The sequence below is a fragment of the Ammodytes marinus genome (assembly GCF_949987685.1).
Source record: "Ammodytes marinus genome assembly, chromosome: 11".
NCBI lineage: Eukaryota > Metazoa > Chordata > Actinopteri > Uranoscopiformes > Ammodytidae > Ammodytes > Ammodytes marinus.
In genome coordinates this window covers 5,995,775-6,023,491 of record NC_137215.1, presented here as the reverse complement: position 1 = coordinate 6,023,491, position 27,717 = coordinate 5,995,775, and the positions used below count along the sequence as shown (strand labels likewise).

At 38.9% G+C, this 27,717-nt stretch overlaps 3 protein-coding genes across 3 annotated transcripts in view; 2 read left to right on the top strand and 1 right to left on the bottom strand.

Moving 5' to 3' along the window:
* Window positions 1-971, bottom strand: part of tet1 (tet methylcytosine dioxygenase 1) — a 36,792-nt gene extending 35,821 nt beyond the window's left edge. The window contains exon 1 of the mRNA XM_080036895.1: window positions 721-971. The gene's annotated coding sequence lies outside the window, so the exon portion shown is untranslated. The remainder of the gene's footprint in view (window positions 1-720) is intronic.
* A 905-nt stretch (window positions 972-1,876) lies between these two features.
* slc25a16 (solute carrier family 25 member 16) lies at window positions 1,877-8,573 on the top strand. Its single transcript, XM_080036445.1, has 10 exons — window positions 1,877-2,146; window positions 3,265-3,396; window positions 3,905-3,997; window positions 4,090-4,223; window positions 4,691-4,754; window positions 5,595-5,716; window positions 5,868-5,934; window positions 6,290-6,452; window positions 6,724-6,792; window positions 7,727-8,573. Exons 2-10 carry the CDS (start codon window positions 3,300-3,302, stop codon window positions 7,881-7,883), a joined length of 966 nt encoding a protein of 321 aa, XP_079892571.1. The 5' UTR covers window positions 1,877-2,146; window positions 3,265-3,299; the 3' UTR covers window positions 7,884-8,573.
* Window positions 8,574-11,759: 3,186 nt separating this feature from the next.
* On the top strand, window positions 11,760-27,144 carry alox5a (arachidonate 5-lipoxygenase a). The gene is made up of 14 exons (XM_080036592.1): window positions 11,760-11,922; window positions 13,016-13,214; window positions 13,891-13,972; window positions 14,380-14,502; window positions 20,036-20,142; window positions 20,675-20,847; window positions 21,178-21,324; window positions 21,690-21,893; window positions 22,303-22,389; window positions 22,802-22,980; window positions 23,401-23,522; window positions 24,623-24,723; window positions 25,687-25,857; window positions 26,752-27,144. Exons 1-14 carry the CDS (start codon window positions 11,773-11,775, stop codon window positions 26,929-26,931), a joined length of 2,025 nt encoding a protein of 674 aa, XP_079892718.1. The 5' UTR covers window positions 11,760-11,772; the 3' UTR covers window positions 26,932-27,144.
* Window positions 27,145-27,717: the final 573 nt, after the last annotated feature.

Here is a 27,717-nt window from a genome sequence, read left to right as displayed (position 1 = left end):
AACCTCCGTCCTATTTCGCTTTATTCTTGAATTGCAAATGAAAATTATGTTGTTTTCATGTTATTGCAGTGCATGACCTATGTAGAATAATACAGGGAAACAATATCTAGTTTTAGTACCTTTACATGTATTTTCGATTTAATAATGACAAACTGTTGGCGTTGTACAAACACTCAAAAACATGCATTTCTATTTTCTGATAGGCAACTATAAAGAACAATAGCTATTGCACTAAATCCACGCAATCTGTCTTTACTTTGTCTGCTGGTAATGACACTTTGCCCCGCCTGAACTATCTACTCGGACCAGCAAGAGCTGTCAGGTTGACGTCAATAAAGACAAATCTATATAGGCCTAGGCTACCTCAACACAATAGCCTAATTATATGTTGAAAAACAGATTCCACAACTAGGCTATACAAAGAACTACACAAAAACAAATACTATCGAGTCCCGCGTGACTAGCGTGGCTTTAACAGTTTAAAGGGCACTGGGCTTGTAGAGGAGTGGGCTCTAGCTTTGGATCCTGTTTTCGTCTTTCTGACTGGCGGAAGAGGTGGTTATTACCGTGTAAAAACCATAAAAACCGCCTTTAACGCCTATGGTTGTTATTATCTTTGCACTTGACCGCTGTCATGTAGTGCACTATGTATATTTATGTCGTTTTAGTAGCGCGCGAGGGTTCTACTTACACGTTTTACGGCATACATGCTTTACATACCAGAGAGAGAGACAGTTGCACTGTCTGAACTGCTAATAATACTCCACTCCAGCGAGACAGCTAGACCTTGTATTGGTTTCCCTCCTCGGCAAATATAGACTGCTGCTGCTGGCAAGTTCAATCCTCGCACGACGATGACACATTGACATTTTACATGCACCGACATGAACGTTCACCGAGCGAAATAGTCGGTTTTTTCAACGTGTAGTCCGGTGCAGTGTTTCAGCCCGTTAAAATGTAAATCCCGCTTATGTCAGTCCATTCAGGGCAGCCCCGCTCCACTCTCCCTCCACCAGACGCAACCTACGGTCCCCGCTGGCCAAAAAAAAAAAAAAAAACCTGCTCGTAGGCACTGGAGGGAAGAGGAGGAGAAAACCTGGAGTGGATTTAAAGCTGTCGTCTGTCCCAGTGAACTCAGTCAGCTCCGTGTATTTCAGTGATCGGACGCAGGAGAGCGCTAAAAACCATATAACGGATCATCAACGTACATAATGGCCCGGTTAACGTTTATGCCTCGTTTCTACCGTTTCTTTGTTTATTACTGTAGTGTGCAGGTTAATGTACCTGTAAACATGCTTAAAAAATAAATAAAATAAAAATAAAGTTATTTAAAAGCTGTTTTCCTTTATGGGATTCTGACTTTATAGTTGCACATCAGCCACCATAGTGAATTCTATGTTATTATTATTATTATTATTATTATTATTATTATTATTATTATTATTATTATTATTATTATTATTATTATTATTATTATTATTATTATTATTATTATTATTATGATAATAATATTTTTTTTACATATTAATACACATTAATACTGTATAATTATGTGTATTAATTATTATTAATAATCATAATAATAATAACATTATTATATGTGTATATTCTATATTATTGCTTTCACCTTATTATCATTTTGTTACATATTACATCATGAACAACTCCTTGTCAGTCAGCTGCTGGAAACTAACCCCTGACTAACCATTGACTATATACTCTTCAAATCAGACTGATATAAAATAGATAAAGATAATGGACCTAATAAAACCATGTATAAAACCCCTTCCCCCGCCTCCCTTTGAGGCTGACGTCATCAACACGCGACAGTTTTCTGGCAGATATCGTCAGTCGTCGACGGGCGAAGGGCACAAAATATTTGTTATGTGACTGGTATAACAGAGTGCCTCACATTCTTTCAATTATCAAGATATCTTTTTGTCAGGTTCAAAAGTGAAAAACGAGCTCGTCAGTGCGATACGAAGCCCTGTGTCTATGGAAAAGCTACGTTTGGACACCCAGGACTATACAGAAGGATAAGGAGGCTATTGAATGAAAACATGTCAACTTAACGGAGGAGAAACACATAGCCTGAATAGATACCAACTCTACCGAACATCCAACCTTTAACAGCTCTGAGTATCTTGTGAGTATCCATTGTTTTTTCTTGCTGTTTTCTCTTAGCTGAATCGATACTTCATTAGCTGTCTGTGATAGGCTACTAACCCTAATATAACAGCCATGTCCCTCTGCAAACTTAACTTTAAGGACAGTCTGGTTTGATCATAGAGATATTTCCCAAGGTGACGACTTATTTGTGTCTGTGTTATCTTAAGCCAATGCCTGCATGAACTGCATGTGCTTTTACTGGTCTTAAATCGTTTTTTCAGGAGGCTTTAAAAATGGTGAGGCATGGGGAGAAGGGTGTTTATTTATTATTTTTATTTTATTCCTTGCAATAGAAAAAAAAACTAGTGAAGCATCAGCATCTATTTTTTTTATTTTATTTTTATTTTATAACTTACCAATGCTTCTCGCATTAATGCAACATAGATCATCCTGGCATGATCCCATATGGTAATGTTGGGACATTTAGGTGAAGCGTTATTATATACTATTTTTTATTTGTTTATTTTGAATGATAAGACATAAAATAATGACATATCAAATTAAATTAAATTCAACATTTAAAAGTAGATCTTCTTACATTTTCCCTGTCCCCAAATAAGTTGTGTTGGCATTAAAAAAAGTCTTTCAAATTCTTGAATCTAACTTGTGTGGAAGCAACTTTTATATTGATTAGTTTAATTCTACTCTTGTCTCTACATTCATTATTTGATCATTGTATGAAGTGTATTTCCTCTCATCTTGACTATTGATGTATCTTGTCTGGAGTTTCTATTGTGATTAAATCAGTGGGCTGGAAGCTCCCAGATTCAGATTAGCATTGATGTCATCAAGAACCAAACTTGATTGTTCCATTGTTATTCTACCTATCTGACCATGTCAACCATTCTGTATAAAACAGCTCATTTTGTGTATACAACTCAGACAAGACCCTGGCATTGCTCTGAGTAGGATTCTCTGGTCTTATCTCCATGCATGAATGCTGACCATAATCATCTGTATTGTACTTTGAAACTAAGTAAAGATTTGTTTTCATTTTGGACTATAGTGAAGTTTTCTTCAACAAAAAAAACTTCTTCCACAATTGCCATAAGCTGTCCTAGGAACCCTGTTAATAGTATGTTTCCCTGTTTTCAGCCCTGGATGTGGCAGATCCCTGATCAGTTAGGATCATGACATCGGAGGCTGCGGTCTCCACGGCCACCCCTGCCTTACACAGCAGCCCGGCCCAAAGGGATTACTACTGGCTGCGCTCCTTTGTAGCCGGAGGTAGGAACCTGTCACGTCACTTTGTACTATAACTGTCAGGCCTGTGAGGAGTTTACTCAAGGTAGTGTTTGGAACTAAGAAAACGGTTCAAGTCTTTTCTTCTACCTTAGGCTTTCTTTTGTGAACCGGGGACTGATGTCTTTGCAGCGAATCCAATGTAGATACTTAAACCTCTTACAGGAACTTTTAAATGTTTATGAAGCAGTTTAATTTTCCTCTGATGATCACAAATGACCTGTCAGAGACCATCAGCTATTATTATATAGTTATTATTAATACCTTTGCTTGGGTACAATCTCCCAGAAACATACACAAAAAGATGTACAGCAGGGAGTCCAGATCATCCTGTGTTTATGAATGGTACTAAATCAAGGTTGTCCTTTCCTCGCAACCGTCATATTACCGATATTAATCTTTGTCACAGTGTATCAAAACATTTGGCTGTAGTAACAGGAAACGTGGCGTATTTGAACATGTAAATGCTTTAATGCCATATTTTGTTATGTAGGTGTAGCAGGATGCTGTGCCAAGACCACCATCGCTCCTCTGGACAGAATCAAGATTCTTCTCCAAGCCCAGAACCCGCATTACAAGCATCTAGGTAAAACATACACAGCCCTACCAGACAATTAAAGTTTGCTTTCATACGTCGGTGCCCACATGACTGAAAAACGTCCTGTCTTTTCTCTGCAGGTGTGTTTGCCACTCTCAAGGCTGTGCCACAGAAAGAAGGCTACCTCGGACTGTACAAGGGCAATGGAGCGATGATGGTCAGGATATTCCCGTACGGGGCAATCCAGTTCATGGCCTTTGACAATTATAAAAAGGTGAATTTTATACTGGAATAAAACGTTCAAAGGCAATGTTATAAAATAGGTAGTGTTTTAAAAAAAAAACTTTTATGTGGATTTGGTCGAATTATTGAAAATGATCATAAAAGAAAATTGTATTTTTATTTATTTATTATTTTACTTAATACTCAGGAAGAATCTATTTAAATTGGGTTGTAGTGCATATTTTATTTAAAAATGTTTACGGAAAATCCATGGATTTTTATTCAGTAGCTTTATTAGGTGGTTGTCAAACTGAATATACATTACATTTAAAGATTTGGGATCCTTGATATGTTATTTTTTATCTTGTAAGGGCTGGAAATATGCTTGAATCTTATACTTTAAAAGTGGTATGAACCCTGTATAATATATATATTTCCTTAACTGTGCACTGCGTTTATCGTGGCTATAATGACCCTTGTATCCTCCCTGTGCTAACACTGATAACTTTCCCTTTACAGCTGCTTAGCAAACGATTTGCAATCTCTGAACACATCCACCGCCTCATGGCCGGATCTATGGCAGGTCAGTTATCTCTCTCACTGATAAGACTTCACCTATTACAGTCAATGCACGTTGTATATTATCATGTACTGTACAGCCATAGACATGTGCCTGTCTCCTCATGTAGATGTATTGATTATTGGCAGAGTGTGCGTTGCTTTTTGTTCGTCTTGAAACATAGACTATGTTTACATATAACACCTCACCACAAACGTTCTCATAATGTGACAAATACTGCATCGCCACAATAGAAATACATGTCACGCCTCGTCCTTGTGTGTGTATTAGATCTTATTCTTTTCTTTTACTTAGTACTTTGCATCGCAATATGCAAGTTATTCATCTCAGTAAATCATGTTGTTCGAGCTAGTACCTATTTAAAAGCAACCTCAACTGTATTTTTCTTCCTGCAAAAATGCTTTATCAAAATGAGAACATTCTCCAGAAGGTTTTCCAGTTCTACTCCTTTATTATAGTCACTAAGTTTCCTACTTATTTTCGAACTAAACCGACAATTAATTTTGGTTTTTCAGTCCATTCAGAACTTATTCCAAGTCTGCTTACAAAATGTATTCCAGTACAATTCCCCAATCAGTTCTTATAACACAAGGCCAGCCAGTAAACTTTAGCCTACTTTCTTCGGGACAAACTTTTCTCAATTTTCCAATAGATTTCGTAATTTTCTTTGGGCTATTCCTGCACATATTGTTTTATTTTATTTTATTTTGTATGTATCTTTTTTATATAGATCTATTAGTATTTTCTTATGAGAAATAAATATATATTTTTAAAACAAGAAAACTTGTATAACCATTGCCATTAACTCTTTCTACAATCTTTACTCTTGTGTGCCTTGTTCAGGGATGACTGCGGTGATATGCACGTACCCTCTGGATGTGATTCGAGCCAGACTGGCATTCCAGGTGACCGGATACCATCAATACACTGGAATCGCCAACGCCTTCCACACCATCTACCTTAAGGTAAGTTGTGCACTATTATTCATCTGCTTACACAAAACCACATCTTCACAAACAATATCGCTGGGAAAATAACATAAAATGCAATATGTTGTCAACATTGTTTAGAATATTTATAGTATCTTCATCAAACCTGTTTTTCTTTTCTGTGAAGGAGGGGGGCGTCTTGGGCTTCTACAGAGGACTCACACCGACACTTATTGGAATGGCTCCTTATGCAGGTGAGTGAGATTATTTTACATGGATTGAACCCATTCTTTGATTATAACTGAAAACGACATACAAGATGTCTTCCTTGAAGTGGCTAAGAGGGACTTATATTTTTCTATATTAAGATATTTCTGTAACAGTCTAATTGTTCCTCTGATGATCATAAATGACATGTAACAGTAAGCGTCTCCCATCAGTGCAAATAATGCTATTTTTATATAGTCTTTCTGAATGCCTTTGTCCGGGTACGCTCACCCAAGAAAAGACCTTTATAAGCTGGCCAATGCTTTTTTTGTTATGCATACGCTTGACTCCTGGATTCCCCACAGAGCAGTCTTTTATATACATTCTAACCTCCTCTTTTAGGATTCTCGTTCTTCACCTTTGGCACCCTGAAGAGCCTTGGATTGAAGCACTTCCCGGAGCACCTGGGTCACCCGTCCTCAGACAACCCAGACGTCCTCATCCTCAAGCCCCAGGTCAACCTGCTGTGTGGGGGGGTGGCCGGGGCCGTCGCACAGACCATATCGTAAGTGTCACAGGCAAACAACACGCTGAAGAATCAAGAAGGTTTATTGTCATATGCACAATAATAACAGCAGCAGTCTTTGGAAATACAATTCTTAAGTCCCGGGCTCCGCTCAACAATGCGATATAGAAGAAGAAAAATGTACAATAGAAGCACACAAGTGAAGAGAGCGACAAGCTAAAAGTTCAAAATGACTTAATTTGTGCGTGCTTGCTGGAGTCTGTTATTGACTAAACTGATGTATGTGTCTCTTTGTTTCTCCTCTCACTAGGTATCCATTGGATGTGGCTAGGAGAAGAATGCAGTTAGGAACCGTGCTTCCTGACTCCGACAAGTGTGGGTAAGTAACGCCAACGCTCTTACTTTAGATATTCTAGTCCTACTAGTACTCTAAGTTTAAGTAACTACCATGATTTCCCTTTTCAAGCCTGAAGAAGGTTATTGTGATTCTGTAATGTCTCAAGCCTAAAATGAGGAAGGAAATAAGTTGCTTCAGTATTGTGTTTGAAGTGAAATTGTTTTGCAGTGACACTTTTTTAAAAGAGCAATGAAGGGAGCGCCTTGGTAGCTGAGTGGTTTCTGCGTATACCATTGATTCACAACGTTGCCAAATCAATTAGATATCATACCTTTAAGATAGATACCTTTGTGGCATGTCATTCTCCTCTCTATCCATATTTCCTCTCCTATAACTGTACATTTAAGACAAAAATGGCCCTCCCTCTTGAAATGGTGGATTCCACATTTGGTTCAGTGAGCAGAGTTTGATGAAATCAGTGGCTACAACTGCAGATAAAAAATTCCAGAGGTTAGGGGAGTGTGTTTACAATAGATAAAACGGAGAACAAAAGCCAGTGAGCTGTAAAAGTACAGCAACATACTGTTCATACCTGTACAAGTTCACATAGGGACAGGTTCAAGTTCCCCATAGAAGACAAGAAATTGATTTATCATGCCTGTAATGTCAATAATAAAAACTGACATTTGTCTTATAAAAACGTGCACGATTTAGTACTTTGCTTTGCTTTCGTGAGCTCATAAAAGTAAAACAGGAAATATGAGGACCACACAAAGACAAACAGTTTTTCTATGTTTTCTATAGATTAGAATAGGATTGAATCTTTGCCACACAACCAGGGTAGGTGGTTTTTTTTATTTGGTAAAAGATGGTCTAGGACTCTGCTTCAGTTCACAGTAACACAGAATCACAGTAAGAAAGTCATATCATTCTAAAAAAAATAAAGTGTATCATTTCTTGTCTTGCATCCAAACAGATCTCTGACCAAGACCCTGTCGTATGTGTATAACAAGTTTGGGATCAAGAAGGGCCTGTACCGCGGCCTCTCTCTCAACTACATCCGCTGCATCCCGTCCCAGGCCGTAGCCTTCACCACCTACGAGTTCATGAAGCAGGTGCTCCATCTCAACTAGTGACTGCTGTCTTCATACCCTCACAGCCTGAGAACTGAGAACGCTTCCTCCATTCAACCATCTGAGGCTTTCTCGCTACGTCTTAAAATCCTAAAATCTTCAATGTGGGAACGGCCATTTTCCGTGAGTCCACCGAAAGCACCAGGGAAGTCCAAAAGTGCTAGAAAACCGGAGCAAAGTTTGATCTGACAGTAAGGTGCTTCTTGTCTAACCTGTTTCATTCCCTTTCACTTCCTGCTTTTGTGACTCACCAAGGATTCACTCACATGTGGCTTGAATTTGAGCTTCACCCACACCAGCGTCTCCATGGATACAGCGGGGCAGCGGCACCTGTGTTCCAGGACGTTCGGTTGGACAGCTTGAGGCTCGCTAACCATGTTGTTAGCAACAACGCAACAACTCTCTGTTGTTTGAATGAGGGGGCCTCAACACAATCAAACACAGGTGTACACTCACACTCACACACACACACACACACACACACACACACACACACACACACACACACACACACACACACACACACACACACACACACACACACATACACACACTCACTTACTTCCATGTCCTGCCTTCAATATTTTTTTAAGATGGACGACAAAATTACTAAATTCTATTTTTTCTTTATTATTTATTATGAGTGCAGAAATATGGCTGAAATTTTAAAATATTGAGATGATTTATAATGTTAATTTAGGGCTTAATGAGTCTTTAGATGTTGTGCAGTAACGTTAGGAGAAGTTACTGTTTGTGTGTCAAGAATCATTACAGCACAGTTCACTTTCAGGTATTCTTAAAAGATGCTGGAGGTGGCACTTGAATTTAGTTTAAATCGTATTTGCCAAATCTTGAATAGAGCAGTTAATGTTTGTATTTCAATTCGTAGAAAAAAATCTTAGTTTTTTATTTTGGTAAATGTGAACTCGGACGTTAAGCTTTGACGGCATTAAATCATGTACGTCTGTGATGAGCTGTGATCAGAAAGATATTTTTAATCATTAAGAATTTTTCAGATTTTGTGCTATTTTGATATGAAAATGGATGTAGGTATGTCATGGCTGGAGGGACACGTTTGCTTGTAGGGATTCAGGAGACACTTCATCACTGTAGCTTTTTCCTCCATTTATTTATTTATTGCTTTAGCGCCTTGTTGCCACTGGGTGGCAGCATTGAATATGAGTTGTATTGTTTACCATCAGACCTAACACTGCACATATCATACAGCTTCTATCAAATACAATTCACATTACGATCTTTAAAAAAAAAAAAATCATGTTCTGCCTTTCCAAAACAAGTCGTCAGATAGTGAGTGTAGGCTTTGTTCAACCCAGTTCAGCCTAAATGTGTTCACTGGAATCCATGTTTGCATGTACTGCCCCAGGAAGACTGAAAAGTAATTACTGACTAAAAGTGTTGTTTAATCACTTTCTAACTCTAGTGCGCTGCAGTGCTTCGCCAGTGTTTGAGCAAACTCATCACTTTCTGGAACAAGCATTGTCAATTTCTTTCAGCCTTTTCTCCTACCCGTGCGTTCTATGCCTCACATCACCAGAGTAATTGTAATTGCTGGGTTGTTTCTTCAAGTGCTTAAATTGATGCCGCAGCGTTTAGATTACTGTGTTAATGAGATGAGGGTGAAATTGCAATGGGCAGATTTCTTAGTGCCGTATTGTTTAAATAGTGGTTTAAACGAAGCAGTATCTACGGTATGCACGACCCCTTGAGTGCTTTTCCCTTCTTAACTTCTCAGATTCATTGTCTCATTTGAATAATTTCTGAAAGCTTGAAGAGATTAAACTACCAAATATTTTCCTAAAAAGAAAGTAAGTCAGTGAAAGTGCGGACAGTAGCCACAGTTCTATTAATTCTAGGTGATCATCAGATGTTTTATGTAAAATATCTTCTTAAAAAAGAAGTCCTTGTATTAGACTGCGAGAGAAGAACACAGGAGAGGCTCAAACTGGATGTTAATTTAAGATGCTCTTTAATCGTATTTGTGACCGCTCAGATTCATCGTGTGACTCATTGGAGGGGTCCAGACCCTCAGGTTGGGAATTCATAATACTTGCTGTAGTTTGGTCTGGCTTTGTGAGACTAGGTTGGGAACTACATCAGACTACTGAACACTTTTAAAAGCTATTTTTTTTATTGTGGAGAATGTGGGTATCAAAAAGGCCTCATAACAGCTCGTTACCACCCGTCAACCAGTTCATAAAAATGTTGCAAGAGCTACAAAGTACAATGGAAAATGAGAAAAGATATATCAAGCACTGAAAACCCAACTATATACTTACATTTTGATGCAGCTGGCACTATTGCAATACATCATCTTTTCACTGTTATTGCTGTTGTGCAAAATATTCAGACCTTCTACGTGTAAATTGTATGTAATGATATGCAGTGCTACTTCACCAGACTGAAGAATAGCTAACCTTATAGCGCACACATGACATTGAATCCAGAATGTTTGTTTACGTCTTCTAACCTAATGCTCTGTGCTGAACAAATGTCTAAGCAATCTCTCAACGTATAATTTTTTCCAAGTTCGAGTGAATAGCAGACTTCTATGTAACTCTTGATTGCCAAGTGCATGTAACAATAACTGAACCGCAGTTTCCAGCTGTGCCTACCTGCCTGGGCTTAAGGGTATAATGACACACACTCATAATATGGCATAAACATATTTTCTGCCTTTTTTTTATGGCCCTACTCATTCATCTACAATGACTGCTTTGTACGAATGTTTTCAGTTGCTGCTCCATTGATAATAATTCACTGATATTACTGTTTAATTTTTATTCTACAAAGCCTCATATTAACCCCGCTGTTACTCACTGCATGAGATGATAATATAAAGTGAGAAATACACACAACTTCAGAATGTCAAAAGTCTATAATGATATGCAGTACTACTTTATCCGACTGAAAAATGATACATTGTTAGGAGAACTACTGAACAATGACAATGCCTTTTTTTTTTTTTTTTTTTTTTTTAATGTTCGTCAGTTTCATTTTCTCTTTGTACATGTTGAGTTTTGCCTGCCTTGCTTTTTTATAAGCAGTGTCTGAATTACATTATGTCATCCTCTTGAAACCGTACCAACCCCTTGTGTCTTTATTCTGTCTTTGAATGGGATTTTGTGATAGATTTTGTTCTCTCTCTCTCTTTCAAACAACCTACAAAAAAAAGTAGCCATGTTAATAGACACAAAATGAATTCCATTTCCCTCTTGGAGTTCCACACGTACAGACCCATGTAAATGCCGACGCTACAGCTTCATCTGTGATGCATTTGCATTTATTTCACTGAATGGAAACTAGAATACACTGCCCGTTGTTGTCCGATGTCACACACTAATTTGACTGGTAAATGTGATGTGTAAAAGATGCATAGACTCACATATTAGTGTTTGTCATGGGTTAAATACAGTTTTACTACTGAAGAATAAAAACCCTTTCATTAATTTAAGTGTGTAATGCAAGCACTCTCTCTATTATGCCTCTACTAAACACCTAGGGCGAAGAAAATTATTTGATATCAACTCTTTGCACGGAAACACCTAGTCCTTCACCCACCTTGGATTGTATTGTAGATCAGATTCTGACCTCATTCGTAGTGAATGGGTGGAGATCTCACCTATCAGTGATCACAGAAGGGCTTAGAGGTGGTCTTGTGGAGTCTTGCAACCTCCCTCTGCTGCCTGATTGTACTCTCTTGTGCAAGATATGTGGAGAGAAGTTAGTGAAAGGAAATTTGAGCAAGAAGGGGAAACTAGACTGTGGTAAAATCTTTAAGGCGGCCTTTTTTGTGGGTGACTTGCTCTGATTTTCTTAAATTTTTTAACTTCACTCTGGACATTTTTGGAGTCCCGGAGAGGGGATCAACATGCCGTCCTATACAGTGACTGTGTCCACGGGGAGCCAGTGGTTTGCCGGGACAGACGACTATATCTATATTACTCTGGTGGGAACGGATCGATGCAGTGCGAGAACGCTGCTGGACAAAGCTCTGTACAATGACTTTGAGAGGGGCGCGGTAAGTCATTTTAAAGTGTTGTAGCGTAGAAATACATTCTATTTTTTTATCCTTAGATGTATAGGTGCATCTAAAACACAATTTGAATATCAATGAACATTCAATTTTTTTCTGTAATTTAATTCAAAAGGGAAACTTTCCGATATTCTAGGTTCATTACACATAAAGTGAAATTAATCTCAAACATACTTTTCAGAAGGTCGACATTTCTGTATTATAAATCCTTTTTTTGACTAGTTTTATGTTATATTCAAATCTTTTGAGATACTGGATTTTTTTTATTCCATGAGCAGTAAACTGAAATCATGCAAATTTAAACTAAAAGAAAGGCCTGACATATTTCACGTTGTATTATGAATCTAGAATATATGAAAGTTTCAGTTTTTGGATGGACTTTTCCACTATATTCTAATTTGTCTGTATTGCGGTTGTTTGCATGTTGACATAAGAGAGGAAGGAGTTACAACAGAGATGCAACTTGAGTCTGTTAAATGAGCCATATGATTCTGGAGATAAAGAAAAAACAAGTTGTCCAACTTCTGAACAAAGAAGTTACTCTATCCGTGTATCTTCCGTTCAATCCATATCCGTTTGGAAATCAAAACACGAAAAACGAAAACAACAGTTTGATTTCACGTTTAAATAATTATTTTTTTCATTTAAAAAACAAAAAAAACATGCCTGGAAAACATGATTTGATTGACTTTTCTTATTTTTCATTTTCCATGTCGCCCTTTACATAGGAAAATGGGAAACGAGACAAACAGAAAATGTAAAAAATTCAGATTAATAAACGTGGACATAATATAGCCTAGACAAGTTTCTTCTTTCCTCGACACACACACACACACACACACGCGCACACACACACATACACACACACACACACACACACACACACACACACACACACACACACACACACACACACACACACACACACACACACACACACACACACACACACACACACACACACACACTAATAGTTACTGTTGAGACTAATAATACACACTTGGTTCAGTTAATAACACCATTTTACCAGAACACACACACACACACAGTATTCACTCTGCCCCTGACTTACTCCCAGGTGGACTCGTATGACGTGCGTGTGGAGGAGAGCCTTGGTGACATCGTGCTGGTGAAGATAGAGAAGAAGAAGTACTGGGTGCAGGACGACTGGTACTGCCGCTACGTCACCGTCAAAACCCCGTCCGGAGATTACCTGGAGTTCCCCTGCTTCCGCTGGCTGGTGGACGACAAGGAAGTGGTGCTGAGGGATGGGAGAGGTAATAATACTATAAACAGATGCAGATAATATACCTGTCTCCTCTATTTTGATCAAGCTGAATCTGTAGTGGTATGTAGAACTATATGTTTAACTACTGCTGCTTTAAAGAAGGTAAAGCTCCTAAAAAGCTGCAATAAGGTCAATGCAAAGTCAATATGTAAGGTTGCAGTCTGCAGTAATCTTTTACATTTGTGGTCCACAATCTAATAAGTTCACACTCGAGTCCAAGTGTACGTTTGTGCTAAATTCGACAAAATTCCTCAATGTATTCATTCTTAAAGAATATTGTGCTCGCGAGATTTTAAGTCACATTGACCTTGACCTTTGACCTTTGAACTCCAAAATCAAATCAGTTCATCTTTGAGTGAGAGTCGACATGTGTCCAAACGTTTAAGGAAATCCCTCAAAGTGTTCATAAGATATCAGGTTAACAAGAAAGGCCCGGATAGACATAGGCCCTATGGACAACCTAAAAAACACAACACCATAACATAAACAAGCTCTGTTCCATCCCTCGCTTTTCTTGTGTGTGTGTGTGTGTGTGTGTGTGTGTGTGTGTGTGTGTGTGTGTGTGTGTGTGTGTGTGTGTGTGTGTGTGTGTGTGTGTGTGTGTGCGTGTGTGTCTGTGTGTGTGTGTGTGTGTGTGTGTGTGTGTGTGTGTGTGTGCTATATAGCCTTTCTGCCTCAGGATGATAAGAGCTGGCAGGTAAAGCAGCACAGACAGAAAGAGCTGGATACGAGGAGGAAAATCTACGGGCAAGTTTATTCTCTTACACAGCACAGTTTGTATGTTTGAAGGTGCACTACTTTCCTCGCAGGATAATGTGATCCCTGGAACATTGATTGAAGTTAGAAAAGCTTCCTGGAAAGTTACTGTTTCACTGTTGTTGTTGTTTACAGCAGCAGGGCCCAAACTTTGGTTTACAAACATATTCTAGTCTTACGTTTGGTTCCAGGTTCCTCAAAATAATTTAGTTTTGAGTAATGATGATAGAATTTATCAATTGTAAGAATTACAGGAAGATAAAATATGTTTCGTAAAACTAACTGCAGGCTCTGCAAATGTAAACAAATCCCTCTCCTCTGAACCTGCATAGTGCACCTTTAAATGTAACGTGAGGCTTAGGCGGCTCACTAACTATTTCTACTGTGGCCCTTTGTAGATGGAAGGAGTGGCAGCCCGGCTTTCCTTTGAGCATAGACGCCAGCAGACACAAGGATTTGCCCCGGGACATCCAGTTTGACAGTGAGAAGGTAGTGGACTTCGGACTGAACTTCAGTAAGGCGTACGTACGTTGATCCCCCCCTAACAGCTTGATGTAGTATTAAAAGCATGAACAGGTTTTATACAGTGGTTGCAAAGACAGTTGTTAACCCAAATCCACACAATCCTTCTGACTTTGTAATTTGGGGAGTTAGTTGCATGATAGTAAAGCATCTGAAAAGGCATATTTATCAATCGGAATTTAAGATGTAGTTATCTGCCTGAACATTCTACTAAAAAACAGTGACTGTTGCCATGGAGAGCGTTTGATCAACCATGCCCACACAGCCCTGTCAAATATTTTTCACAGTGAAAAGGCGTATTAAAAAAAAAATTAAAATCTAGGAACATATATTTTCAACCAGATTTTCTAAATCTTATTGAGACACCAAACTTTGATACAATATACATGTTTTACTATTTTAGACCTGGTTTCCATAGACTTTAACCTTGAGGATCTGTGTGTTTTTAAATGCAAAACTTTAGTGATGCCATGATATCAGATGACCAGCTACAGCAAGATAACATGTTTCTATTTACAGACACAGGATTAGCTGGAAAAACAAAGGCGTTATTTAGAAGCAGGGACATTTGCATTGCGGTGTCGTGCTGGCGGGAGGACTTGCAAATAAACACAATAACTCATATCAGATCCATAACTAACAGCATCAAGCAGCAGCTCTGAACAAAGATACATTCTTCCATTACAGTATAAAATCCATTAGGCTATTTATTTTATTTTACATGGATGTGACAGACTGCTTGAAAATGATGTAGCCCTATGATAATGTCTGATTTGTGAAACGGAGAAGGAGTTGAGATGGAAAATGAGTCATCATGCTATTTGCAATAGGCGCCAAACAGTGCTTTGCATCTTTGTAGGGAGAAATGTATGAAGTGAATTCGCATTTAATGCTTCTGGGCACTACTCCTCATATAACATAGGGGTTTCTGCTCCATAATCCAGTTTAGTTGCAGTGTTTAAAGGTATACTCAGTGATTCTGGAGAATGCTTGTTGACAAAAATCACTTTTTACAAAACCTGTTTGTAGACTCAGGAATATGACAGAGTAACTAGCCTGTCCTGTTTATAAGAATGTAGAAGAACTACAAAAGGTACCCAACCTGTTTTTTCATGGGGTCCAAATACTTTTCACAACCACACCCAGACACAAGTAGCAGGTAGGCCTAGATGTGTTTTCCGTGAGCAGGAACGACTCAGGAAATATAATCTAGACCAGGGGTTCTCAACCTTCTGCAAGCTGGGCCCCCCCAAAGCTGGGTCATTGCAGTTGGGCCCCCCCACCGACCCTGACAACCCACCCCCCCCCCCCCCCCCACACACACACACACACCACCCTACACAGATAGATAGATAGATAGATAGATAGATAGATAGATAGATAGATAGATAGATAGATAGATAGATAGATAGATAGATAGATAGATAGATAGATAGATAGATAGATAGATAGATAGATAGATAGATAGATAGATAGATAGATAGATAGATAGATAGATAGATAGATAGATAGATAGATAGATAGATAGATAGATAGATAGATAGATAGATAGATGGATAGATAGATAGATAGATAGATAATCTATTATTGTTATTATCACAAGGGCTAGGCCAGTGGCACACCTTTGAGTTGAACATTGGGTTTAGGGTTGGGGTCCGGAAATTTCTTATATTTTAACTTTAAATTCTGGTGCACTTTAAAAGCTAATTATGAGATTGTATCAATGAGACACTGAGGAAATGTTTTTTTTTTTAAATCTCCTTAGAAGAGAAGAAAATAGTAGCCTAAATAGAACATACACAGAATAAATTCTACAATAGGTATACCTGTTATGAAAAAGCTTCACAAAACAAAGTCTATGATCAATGGGAAACACTGCTGTCTGACAACCCAGTTCAGAGAATGTTTCAACTATTGAGTCTTGGATTTGGAAAGTGGCCAGATTTAGCTCAAAATGCTACCTGCGATTAATGTGCTGTGCAGCCTGAACGCGGAGTTGTGTGTGTCTCAGTGGCGATTCCAGGAAATTTTGACTGGGGGTGGCCAAGGTGGGCCACAGAGCTAGAGTGGGGTGGCTATCGCACCCCTGAATGAATAGCATGTGATATGATGTACAACCAATTCAAAGATGATTTATAATCCCAAATGCCCAAATCATGTTAGTATCCATTGTAATGTTTGTCAGAAAACTAAACCCCTGAAGGGGGGTCTGGGGGCATCCCCCCCAGAAGACTTTTTTGTGTTTTTAACATGTAATCTAAGCATTCTGGTGCATTCTGGCGAAGATAATAAAGGAAAAAGTCAATATTTATTTCAGTTCAGATGAATAGTAAAATTAGCAAGACAACATAACTTGCTAGCAGCCAGATGCCTAACAACTGGACAGAGGGACGGATGACAACTAGCTTTTGACCAAATATCTTGCTAAAAAAATAAACCTTTATTTATGAAATTCTGCCCTAAGAACATGTTACACTTGCTAACTACAAACTTACATTTTTTTATTCAGATTTCAAAAATCTGCTGGGACACGTGCCCATACACATGCATGGGTGGCACGCATGTCACAAGCACACTTATGCTGTTTTCAAGACCTTTGCTGACCAGAGACCAGTTCTAGTGGCCACAGTCCTACCATTAATTCAGTACTTGAAAATTGCAAACTGATCTCATATCAGTGGATTGGAGTGTTTGTGTGATGAACTTGGCAACTACCTATCAAAAAAAGTTAAGAAAGAAAAAAAATACATATCTTCTCTGAACTAGGATACATATCAGGAAAAAAATTGAAATTACAAAAAAAAAAAAAAAAAAAAAAAATTAAGATTTTTTTTTTTTTTTTTTTTTCCATCCCCCTCGCGCCCCCCCGGTAGAGTGTCCGCGCCCCCCCGGGGGGGCGCGCCCCACCGGTTGAGAACCACTGATCTAGACAAAACTGTTTAATATCAAAACCCAATCTTGTCACCATTTGGCACACAAAGGGTTTATAGGATGGATTATGTTTGAAACAGTTACACTCCGCTGTGCTCAATCTGAAACATTTTGAACATTTCTGCTTTTCTACTGCTTTTTAAATGGCCGTAAGCGGAGCCGCAGCTCTGTGTAAACACCCCACTTTGAATAGATATTGAATAGTTTGCAATGTGGCGAGGCTATGAAAGCTGTTTGTGTTGCTTTAGATATCGGCACTGGCAACGCACGTGGACATGTTTTTTTCTTTCTCATTTCCTGTGAGCGTTGGATCTCATGACGTTTTTCAAGTTAATTCAAAGAGTTCTTCATACTTGAGGATTGGTATCTGGGCTGGGCCCCTGAAGACCTCCAGTCAATGCCCCCCCCCCCCCTTACCCATGCTTTACTCGTATCAATGCGTGTGAGTGCGCTCATCCCTCAATAAACACATACATGTAATTGTAGAGAGAATAACTATCTTATCAACCAGGGATTTGCAGGGACAGTTGGGGGAGCAAGGGCTTATTATTTTACAATAGTTGCACGTACATTTCTGACTTAGCCCAGCATACCAATTTATTTTGAATACCCACTCACACAATTGTTTAACAGATCAGCAGATCTCTACAAAATAATCAGTTCACACAGAGACATTGCTCTTCTTTAGTATCCACTAAAGCAATCTAAAAGTTTTTTCACAATTTGCACGTTTTCTATGCTACTAGTTTCTGGTATAAGATACATTTACACTAATTGACTGCACCAAATATTGCACTCTTTTGTATTTCTGCACATGACAATAAATCATTTGAAATCTTTTGGTGGTATTGTTGAAATAAATAACGCTTAAAAATGAACATCAACAACAAATTCTTCACACAAAAAAGAAAAAAAGGCAGTTCTCTACATGAATAACCAAACCAACCTACCCTTCAAAACTATAAAATTAGCCTATGTTTGGTTGCAACATTTAGGCTTAGTTCATTCTGCTCTCATCACTGCAAAAGCACTGAAATCATTACAAAAAAGTTCTTAATCTTTGAACACAAATCTGTTCCTTCAGTTATTTCCAACTTCTTTGTGCCTTGTATCTTTCTTTGCATTAAGAACTTTTAAAGGTCTATTTTTATTTTTTAGAAACAATACAGAAAGCAGGATCTTGGTGGTTACAATGATTAAAACAGGATGATGCTGCTCGTCAGCTTCATTGTGGTAGGATCCGGCTGGTTGGTCAATTGGCCAGGTTTCTGAAAAACTGGTCAGACCTGGCTGGCCGAGTCATCCTGAAGACTTATTGAGTGATGAAATGGACCAATGTAATGAGAGATCTTTAGGGAAGAAATTGGGCGGCACTAGATAAAACAAAGATAAAACCAGGTCAGTTTAGGCTCACCAAACTGAACCCATCAGGTCAGACATGCCAACAGGAAAGGAAATCTAAGAGGATCTCAGGAATAGAGTTTTGATGTTTCACATTTGTCTGGGGACAGCTATAAATTCATATAAAAAAAGTTTGAGCTCCATCGGTCCACCATGAGGCAAATCATCTACAAATGGAGAGCTTTAAGAGTGACTTAACATCTGCCTAGAAGTGGACTTCCTTGAAAAATATCATCAAGCACCACAAGAAAAGTGATTTTTCTGGTAAAAGCCAACCCAAACATATTTTTTCCCTTTTAGCATATCTGACCAGTATGGGTTCACTTTGGTGAGCCTAAACTGACCTGGTTTGATCTCTTTTTTATCTAGTGCCGCCCTAGTTCTTCCCTAAAGATCTCTTATTACATTGGTCCATTTCATCACTCAATTTGGCCCATCTGATTGTGTTTACCTGCTCGATTTAAGCAATGCAGCTCAGGGTTCACAAACTTTTGCACATACAACAGTTTTAACAATTGATTTCTGGAAAAGAAAAATGTTGAATTGATAAACAAACATCTGTTATTTCATATGAAAAATACTGGTATTGATAAAAATGAATTAATAATGGTTAAAATAAATAAAATTCTAAAAGGCTCAAGGGGTTCACAAACTTTCACACAGCACTGTATGTCAAAGCCTTTAGAAGTTATAGTCCCCCAAAGGGAAATTCTTTTTCACAAAAATGTACTTTATGGGCCGCGGCTCTGTGTAAACACCCAACTTTGAATACATATTGACATAAATATCTAAAAATAAAGGTTATCTACGTAGGTTCTTGGCTTTCAAAGACCATGGGCCCCCCAAGTGGCTGGGCCCTAGAAAGCTTTCACACTTTCTACCCCTTATGGGCAGCCCTGCCTGCAGGTACTGTATGTCAAGGGTATGTAAACATACGGGGCACATCGTAGCTAGCAACATGCCCGTCTACAGATTCTAGGCTGTGTATTAACACTAGATTTTTTTTACATCACACACACAGTACGAATAGGTAGCAGATGGTGAGGAGATATTCAGGGATTTTAACAAAGAAATGTTTTTGCCAACAAGCACTCACCAGAATCTCTGACTCCACCTTTAAGTGGCATATTACGATTTCAGAAATGTTAACTTTTTTTGATGTGAAAATTGTGCCGTTGCGTTGTAACTGTGAATCCCCAGAATAGAGAACCTGTGTGTGAACCAGTTCATGCACATGTTCCAGTCGTCATGGAGCGCCTTCGCAGACTTTGAGAGTATCTTTGTGAGAATCAAAAACACAATCTCAGGTCAGACTCAAATATAATATCATATAATAAACAAATACATGGCATAACATGACGTTATATCCAATTATATTATGCTATATATAAGATATATATGTATAAGATATAATGTTTATATCATTAAAGGTGCTCTGAAGAACTTTCTGTTTGTGTTCATTCTAGTGGCCCCTTTGGACAAAAGCGGTAGTGTTTTTACCACACCAGCTCAGCTGTTGTTCCTGGCTGAGCATACCCATGACAAAGGCATTAAGAAGAACTATATAAATATAGCATTCTTTGCACTGATGGTCTGGTTTGCTGTTACATGTCATTTATGATCATCAGAGGAAAATATTTAAAAGTTCCTCATAGCACCTTTAATATAAATCAATCTTAATGTTGTGTTAATGTTCGTATTACTGCTTATTGTGTACTGTCCGAATATCTGGAAACATTTTATTTTTTTAATGCCTTTGCAACATTATTATTATTGAAACTTTCATGACAATAATCATGCCCATTTAGATTGAACTGAATTGAATATTGTTCTATACAGAGTATGTAATGCAGCACTGGAGGGAGGACTTCATGTTTGGATACCAGTTTCTGAACGGCTGTAACCCCGTGGTGATCACAAAATGCACAAAACTACCGGACAAGTTTCCTGTCACTCACGAGATGGTTTCAGTCAGCCTGGAGAGAGAGCTGACCCTGGAGGAGGAAATAGAGGTAGGCTACACATGGTCAGAAATGTTTTATGTGGATATATTTAACTACATTTTTAACTTAATTTTTCCAAGTATAAATGGCTGAAAGCACTTTGTTTAACACTTTTTAAGGTCAAGTAAATTCAGGAAATCTTATTTATTTATTTAGTATTAGTACAGGCGAAAGATACACATAGTCCATACAACCTTATGAAGACAAGAAGAACAAAAATTGTGAAATGAAATAAAATGACATACAAAAACATAAACCAAAGTAATAGAAAAATGTCAAGTTTGTATGATCCCATGAGTAAATCAAATAGATCGTCTTCTCTACTACCTTCTCTGACAGGCAGGTAACATGTACATAGTGGACTACGAGTTGATAGATGGCATCAGCGCTAACAAGACCGACCCGTGCACACTGCAGTACCTGGCTGCTCCCATCTGTCTGCTCTACAAGACCGTTCAGAACAAGATCTTGCCCATAGCCATACAGGTAAACAGTCATGTGCTGTAATGTTGCTCTGCTGTTGTGTGGTGTGTGCATTGGGGTAGAGTTCGGAGGGGATTCAGGGGATATGTCCCACCAGCTTACTGCATTTTAGTCCTTACAAAAATAAAACATTTCCACCATAAATTGATGCAGAAAAGCCACAAATTGCTGCTTTAAAATTCACCAGAATGCAGAAAATTTTTACGCTTACATTTTGTGAGAGCACCCCAAGACTGCCAACTAAATGTTTTCCTCCTAATGTTGAAACGAAACCAAGGCCATTGAGTGTATGTACCATGAGGGAAAATAATATCCATTTTTGCCAGTTGATGTTTCAGCATAAACCCATTTCATCCCGTCCTAACCAGCTGGGCCAGACTCCCGGTAAAGACAACCCGATCTTCCTGCCCACCGACGGAGAGCACGACTGGCTCCTGGCAAAGATCTGGGTCCGCTCAGCAGACTTCCAGTACCACCAGACCATCACACACCTGCTCAGAACACACCTGATGACCGAGGTGTTTGCTATCGCCATGTTCAGGCAGCTCCCTGCTGTTCACCCAGTATACAAGGTAAGAATTTGATGCATTCATAGATTGATTCATTGGTGAAGTGGTTGATTAAAGGTGGAGTAAGCGATTCTGGAGAATGCTTGTGGTGAAAATCACTTCTTGTCAAAATTTGTGAATATCTCCTCACGATCCGTGATCTGTCCGTACTACAGAGTGCACGCTGAAAATAAAATCCATTATTACTAATACTCTGATTACATATCTTTTGTTTACATGCCAGTTTACAGAGCCAGGGCTGTGTTTAAACACTAGGTTTCTCACACAGGACAGGTAGCGGATGGTGAGGAGATATTCTCTGATTTTGACAAAAAGTAATTTGACAACAAGCATTCTCCAGAATCACTGACTCCGCCTATAATTGATGGATGGATTGATTGATTGATTGATGGATGTATATTCCCTCTCCTAGCTTCTTATTCCACACATCCGCTTCACCATAGCGATCAACACAAAGGCCAGAGAGCAGCTCATCTGTGAGTGTGGCATCTTTGACAAGGTGAGTTAGCGAACGTTTGGGTGCGCAGAGCAAAAGGGTAGCGAGAAGAGGGATTGTGCTTGTGGTGTAGTGGTTAGATTGCCCCCCGCTGCCCCCCCCCCCCACCCCCATAGACGCTCAGTCCTCTTCGCAGCAGACCTGGTTCGAATCCGGCCCGTGGCCATTCTCTGTATGTTATTTACCTCTCTGCCCCATTTCATATCTGTCTCTCAAAACTATCAATAAAGCTTGAAAAATGCCCAAAAAACTAGTGACCGGTCAGCAATTAATAAATTGCATTGCAACAAAGAACAAATACAGGCAGATTTTATTTCTCATGCACCAATTGCATTTTACCGTACATACGCCTATGACAATATAAACCTTGAATCTCGAATCTTGAAAATGCTTTATCTTCTCTGTCATTACCCAGGCGAACGCTACAGGTGGAGGTGGTCATGTGCAGATGATTCAGAAGGCCATGAAGACTCTGACCTTCAGGTCCATGTGTTTTCCTGATATGATCAAAGCCCGCGGTGTGGACGAGAAGAAAGAGCTGCCAACGTACTTCTACAGAGACGATGGATACAGGGTGTGGGAGGCCACCATGAGGTTAACCAACAACTCTTAATATGGAGGGGGGATTTATTTGAATAGTTTTTTAAATTAACATCAGTTTATTATTTTTTTTTTAATTCTACCAAAGACAAACAAAACTCATTGTGACCAAACAAAGTGAACACACACACATAAATAGAACATTGGTGGTGACACATACACACGAAAAAAACAAACAATAAAGAAGTTACAATGAAATCCAAAAAGAAGTTTCAGAGTATCTCATATGAAGATGTTTCTACCATTGGATGGGGGAGTTTTTAATAGAGTTGTTAGACCGATTCATTGGGATGATCAATGACATTTTGAGGTAATTGGCGTCCTGAAGAATGGATTGTGTTTCTGAGGGTAGAATTTTCAGCATTTTTCATATTCTCTATGTCTGACTGTTGTCCTGTTTTCTTTCCCCTATAGTTTTGTGTCTGATGTGGTGCATATCTACTACGCCAGTGATGAGACGATGCAGGAAGACGAAGAGATCCAGGCCTTCATCAAAGACGTGTGCAGCTTCGGCATGCAGGACTTCGATCACAGTGGTGGGTACATGCAAGCAACATGCGTCTTGCTGTATAATTTTTCTTTCAAAGTTGCATCAATAATTAAAATGCGACGGCAAGTATTTACCTAAAACTAATGCCATGAAGGAAATGGTAATGTATAGGTCAATGTCAAATGGGAACATATTACAACTGCATTTAAAGTAATTACAACAACACTGTCGGTGCATCTACCTGAGGTGATTGCGGATATATTTTATACCTTTTTCTGTACTTCCAGATTTTTTTTTACCGGTAGAGTCAACAACTGAAACATTTCTTGGGCGCTTCTTGGGAACGCTGCCATACTGAGAAATACAGAGACAGTTTTGTGGAGCTGATAGGCTGCCAACTTTGTGTCAACTGGCATGGGTATATGAATGTAGAATCAAAGTATGGACACAAGTGTACACCGGTTCATGCCCATGGATGGAAATGTGAATGTAACATAAGGACTCGGGATTCTTAAAAAAAAAAAAAAAAAAAAATTAAATAGCCATTTCTATTTTAAAGTATATAGGCAGCTCACTCCCGTTCAATATTTCATCCATCTTGGATTTTATGTAGATGACAGGTAAGACAGGGAACAGACAGCATCACAAATTCAAAAGTGTGCTTGTCAGAGAGGAATGGTTAGAGAGTGAAGACAGCGATGGTGTCACACACTGACTGTCAGCCTGCAGTGTGTAATATCCTTCCTGCATTTCTCCATGACCTGTCAGAGTGCATACTATGTGCAAGGAGGTTTTACACAGCAGCCCCTGCAAATCACAAATGAATTTTACTTGGTTTTTGTAAAGATTTAATGCTGCAGCTTGTAATATCTGAATATAGAGTGGCATCAAGTGGTGAAAGTTCAAGATTTCAGCTACTATAGAAACATGCAACATGGCTGCCTCGATGTAGAGTGACCTGCTCATATGTAGATATAAAAGGCTCATTCTAAGGAAAAAAAAATGAACAACTTTTATCTTTAAGCTATTTTACACTTATTAAAGCATACTTACGAATATTATGTTTCATTTCTACCAAGTCTGTTATGAGAAAATGCCGATACATTCTACACACTGCACCTTTAATCTCACTTTTGTCACTTTTAGGGTTCCCCAAGTCCCTGAAAACCCGTGAGGAGCTGTCAGAGTATTTGACCGTGGTTGTGTTCACTGCTTCAGCCCAACATGCAGCCGTCAACTTCGGACAAGTGAGTTACAGCTCATTAAAAACATGGGAAAATGACATTCAATATTTTCGATTTCCAAGATATACAGTAAGCATGTAGGCCTATCAAATGATGTGTTACAGCCTAGTAGGTTTGTATGCATTCTTGTCGATTAGTTGTCATGTATTGTGCACAGTTGTTACTGTTGCATTCACTGTTCAACAAGTAGTTTGTCTGTGTGTGCGTGCTCACATGAGGAAGTACACTCATTATGTTGTGAAAGTGAAATACAGATTTTATTTGGCTTTTTCCAACATTTAGTTATGTGTTTTTTTAAAGAGATGCAAGTCTATGCAAATTTATGATGAAACTTACCCCGCCTATTAGCATCAGCCCTATAACTATATCCACCAAAGGATTTGATTCTTGGAAGAAAATAAATAGATTTTTTTGGGGGGGGGGGGGGGGTGGGCTATTCACATTGAATTCCATTCATTTCCTCTAGGGTTAGGGTTAGGGTCGCTATCTCCCAAATGGAAAGTTTTACGTCAATGAGATTTACCCCACCTATTAACATCGGCCATAGAACTATATCCCCCAAAGGATTTGATTCTTGGAAGAAGAGAAATATATATTTTTTTGGGGGGTGGGCTTTTCACATTGAATTCCATTCATTTCCTCTAGGGTTAGGGTTAGGGTCGCTATCTCCCTGGAAGAAGTGAAATAGATCTTTTTTTGAAAATGTAAATAGCCCACCCCCTAAAAAAAAAATCTATTTCTCTTCATCCAAGAATCAAATCCTTTGGTGGGTATAGTTATAGGTGGGGTAAGTTGTATCGACTTTCCATTTGGGAGATAGCGACCCTAACACTGAAGGGAATTAATGGAATGCAATGTAAATAGCCAACCCTCTAAAAAAAACAGAAATACTCAAATAAAGTTCCTCAAAATTCTTCTGAAAAATGTGTACTTCATTCACACTGTGTCTTTGTGTTCATTGTGTAGTATGACTGGTGCTCCTGGATCCCCAACGCCCCCTCCACCATGCGACGGCCCCCTCCTCACAGGAAGGGCGTAGCGGACGTGAACCTGATCATAGAGAGTCTCCCCGACCGCGGACGCTCCAGCTGGCACCTGGGGGCAGTGTGGGCACTCAGTCAGTACCAGGAGAATGAGGTATCATTCATATAAGACCACACACACACACGCACACACACCACACACACACAAACACACACACACACACACACACGCACACACACACACGCAGGCACGCACGCACGCACGCGCGCGCGCACACACACACACACACACACACACACACACACATACACACACACACACACACACACACACACACACACACACACACACTTACACACATAGGAAGAACACACAGGCCAATTCGTTTTTAATACGAGACACTGCAGATGAATAGGGTAAACATTTCTTACTTATAGATATCATCATGAAACCTTGCCAGTGTATTTCTTACATTCAAACTATTATTTGTTGGGGCACTCCGGTGGCATAATGAATAGACAATGTACCATATTGGCTCCGGCCTTCGCATCAGTGGTCACGGGCTCAAATCCAGCCCATGGACCCTGACTGCACGCCATCCCCCCTCTCTTCCTGTCTCCCCATCTCAACTCTGTATTGTCTAATAAAGCTTGAAAATGCCCAAAAATAATCTTTAAAAAAGAAAACTATTATTTGTTGTTTTATATTATTTTCAGAAATCTTTGAAGAGATATGCAAATTTGGCAATATCTAACTAATTATTCGTACATTCGCATCCCTCTCAAAAAAAGTGTTTACAGAGCAGATTTCAGAAACACCACTTTTTCATTTTATAAATAAAAAAATACTATGTATAGGTCTTACTGCATTTTCTGCATGTTTTTTTGAAGAACATGTATCATAAATACAACAATTAACAATATGAACTTTGTTTATAATGATGAATTATTAGCACAGAGCATTTAGCTGTTATGTGGCCTTTACCTACTTATTTTTTTTAAATATGAATTTCATGGAATAACATTGTCTTTTTTGAACTCCCTGCAGTTGTACCTGGGCATGTATCCTGACGAGCACTTCATAGAGAAGCCGGTGAAAGAAGCCATGGAGAAGTTCAGGAAAGAGCTGGCAGAGATCACCAGTGTCATCAAGAGGAGGAACGATGGGAAGAAGCTGCCGTACTACAACATGTCTCCGGACAAAATTCCAAACAGTGTCGCCGTTTAAAGGGATAAAACTCACTTCTTAAAAGGTTCAGTCAGTGATTCTGGAGATTGTTTGTTGTCCAAATATTTTTTGTCAAAATCAGTGAATATATCCTCTCGATCCGCTACCTGTCCGTACCTGTGTGTGCGCTGAAATAAGTATGGGGAAGTTGCTAACTAAAATGGGACCTCTTTGTTTACATACAAGTATTTTGTTCCCAGCGCACACACAGTACTGACGGGTAGCGAATAGTGAGGAGATATTCACTGGTTTTGACAAAAAGAACAAGCATTCGCCAGAATTTCCGACTCCACCTTTAAGAGGGGAAATGATCATGTCTCATTTCTTTACCTAATTATTTTGCAAACAGCGCATTGAGATGTTGTTAAATATTGCTAAAGCTATCCAAATATACTGTAAGAAAACCTAAATGTATGTGACTTACTTTGATACTTTTATAAATTTAAATGCATATGTGCCCACAAAAAGAAGCCTTGTTTGCAACCTTCATCTTTGCTCCACATTGTTTTTTGTTTTATATATGTGTGACTTATTTGCTAAAGAGTTGCCAATTAAGATGTTTCCAAATAGCTGCTGTGTTTGATAACTATCTGCTCCCTTTTCAGGAGTGTAAAACGGAAAACGCCTTGATAAAATGTTGAACAGCTTTTCATCTTACAGTCTGATATGTGTCGCAACATGAACCTTCACAAATATATTGCAACAGTGTCAATCGCCAACAATTAAAGGTGGAGTCAGCAATTCTGAATTTTGTTGACAATATCGATTTTTGTCAGGTCTGTGTGA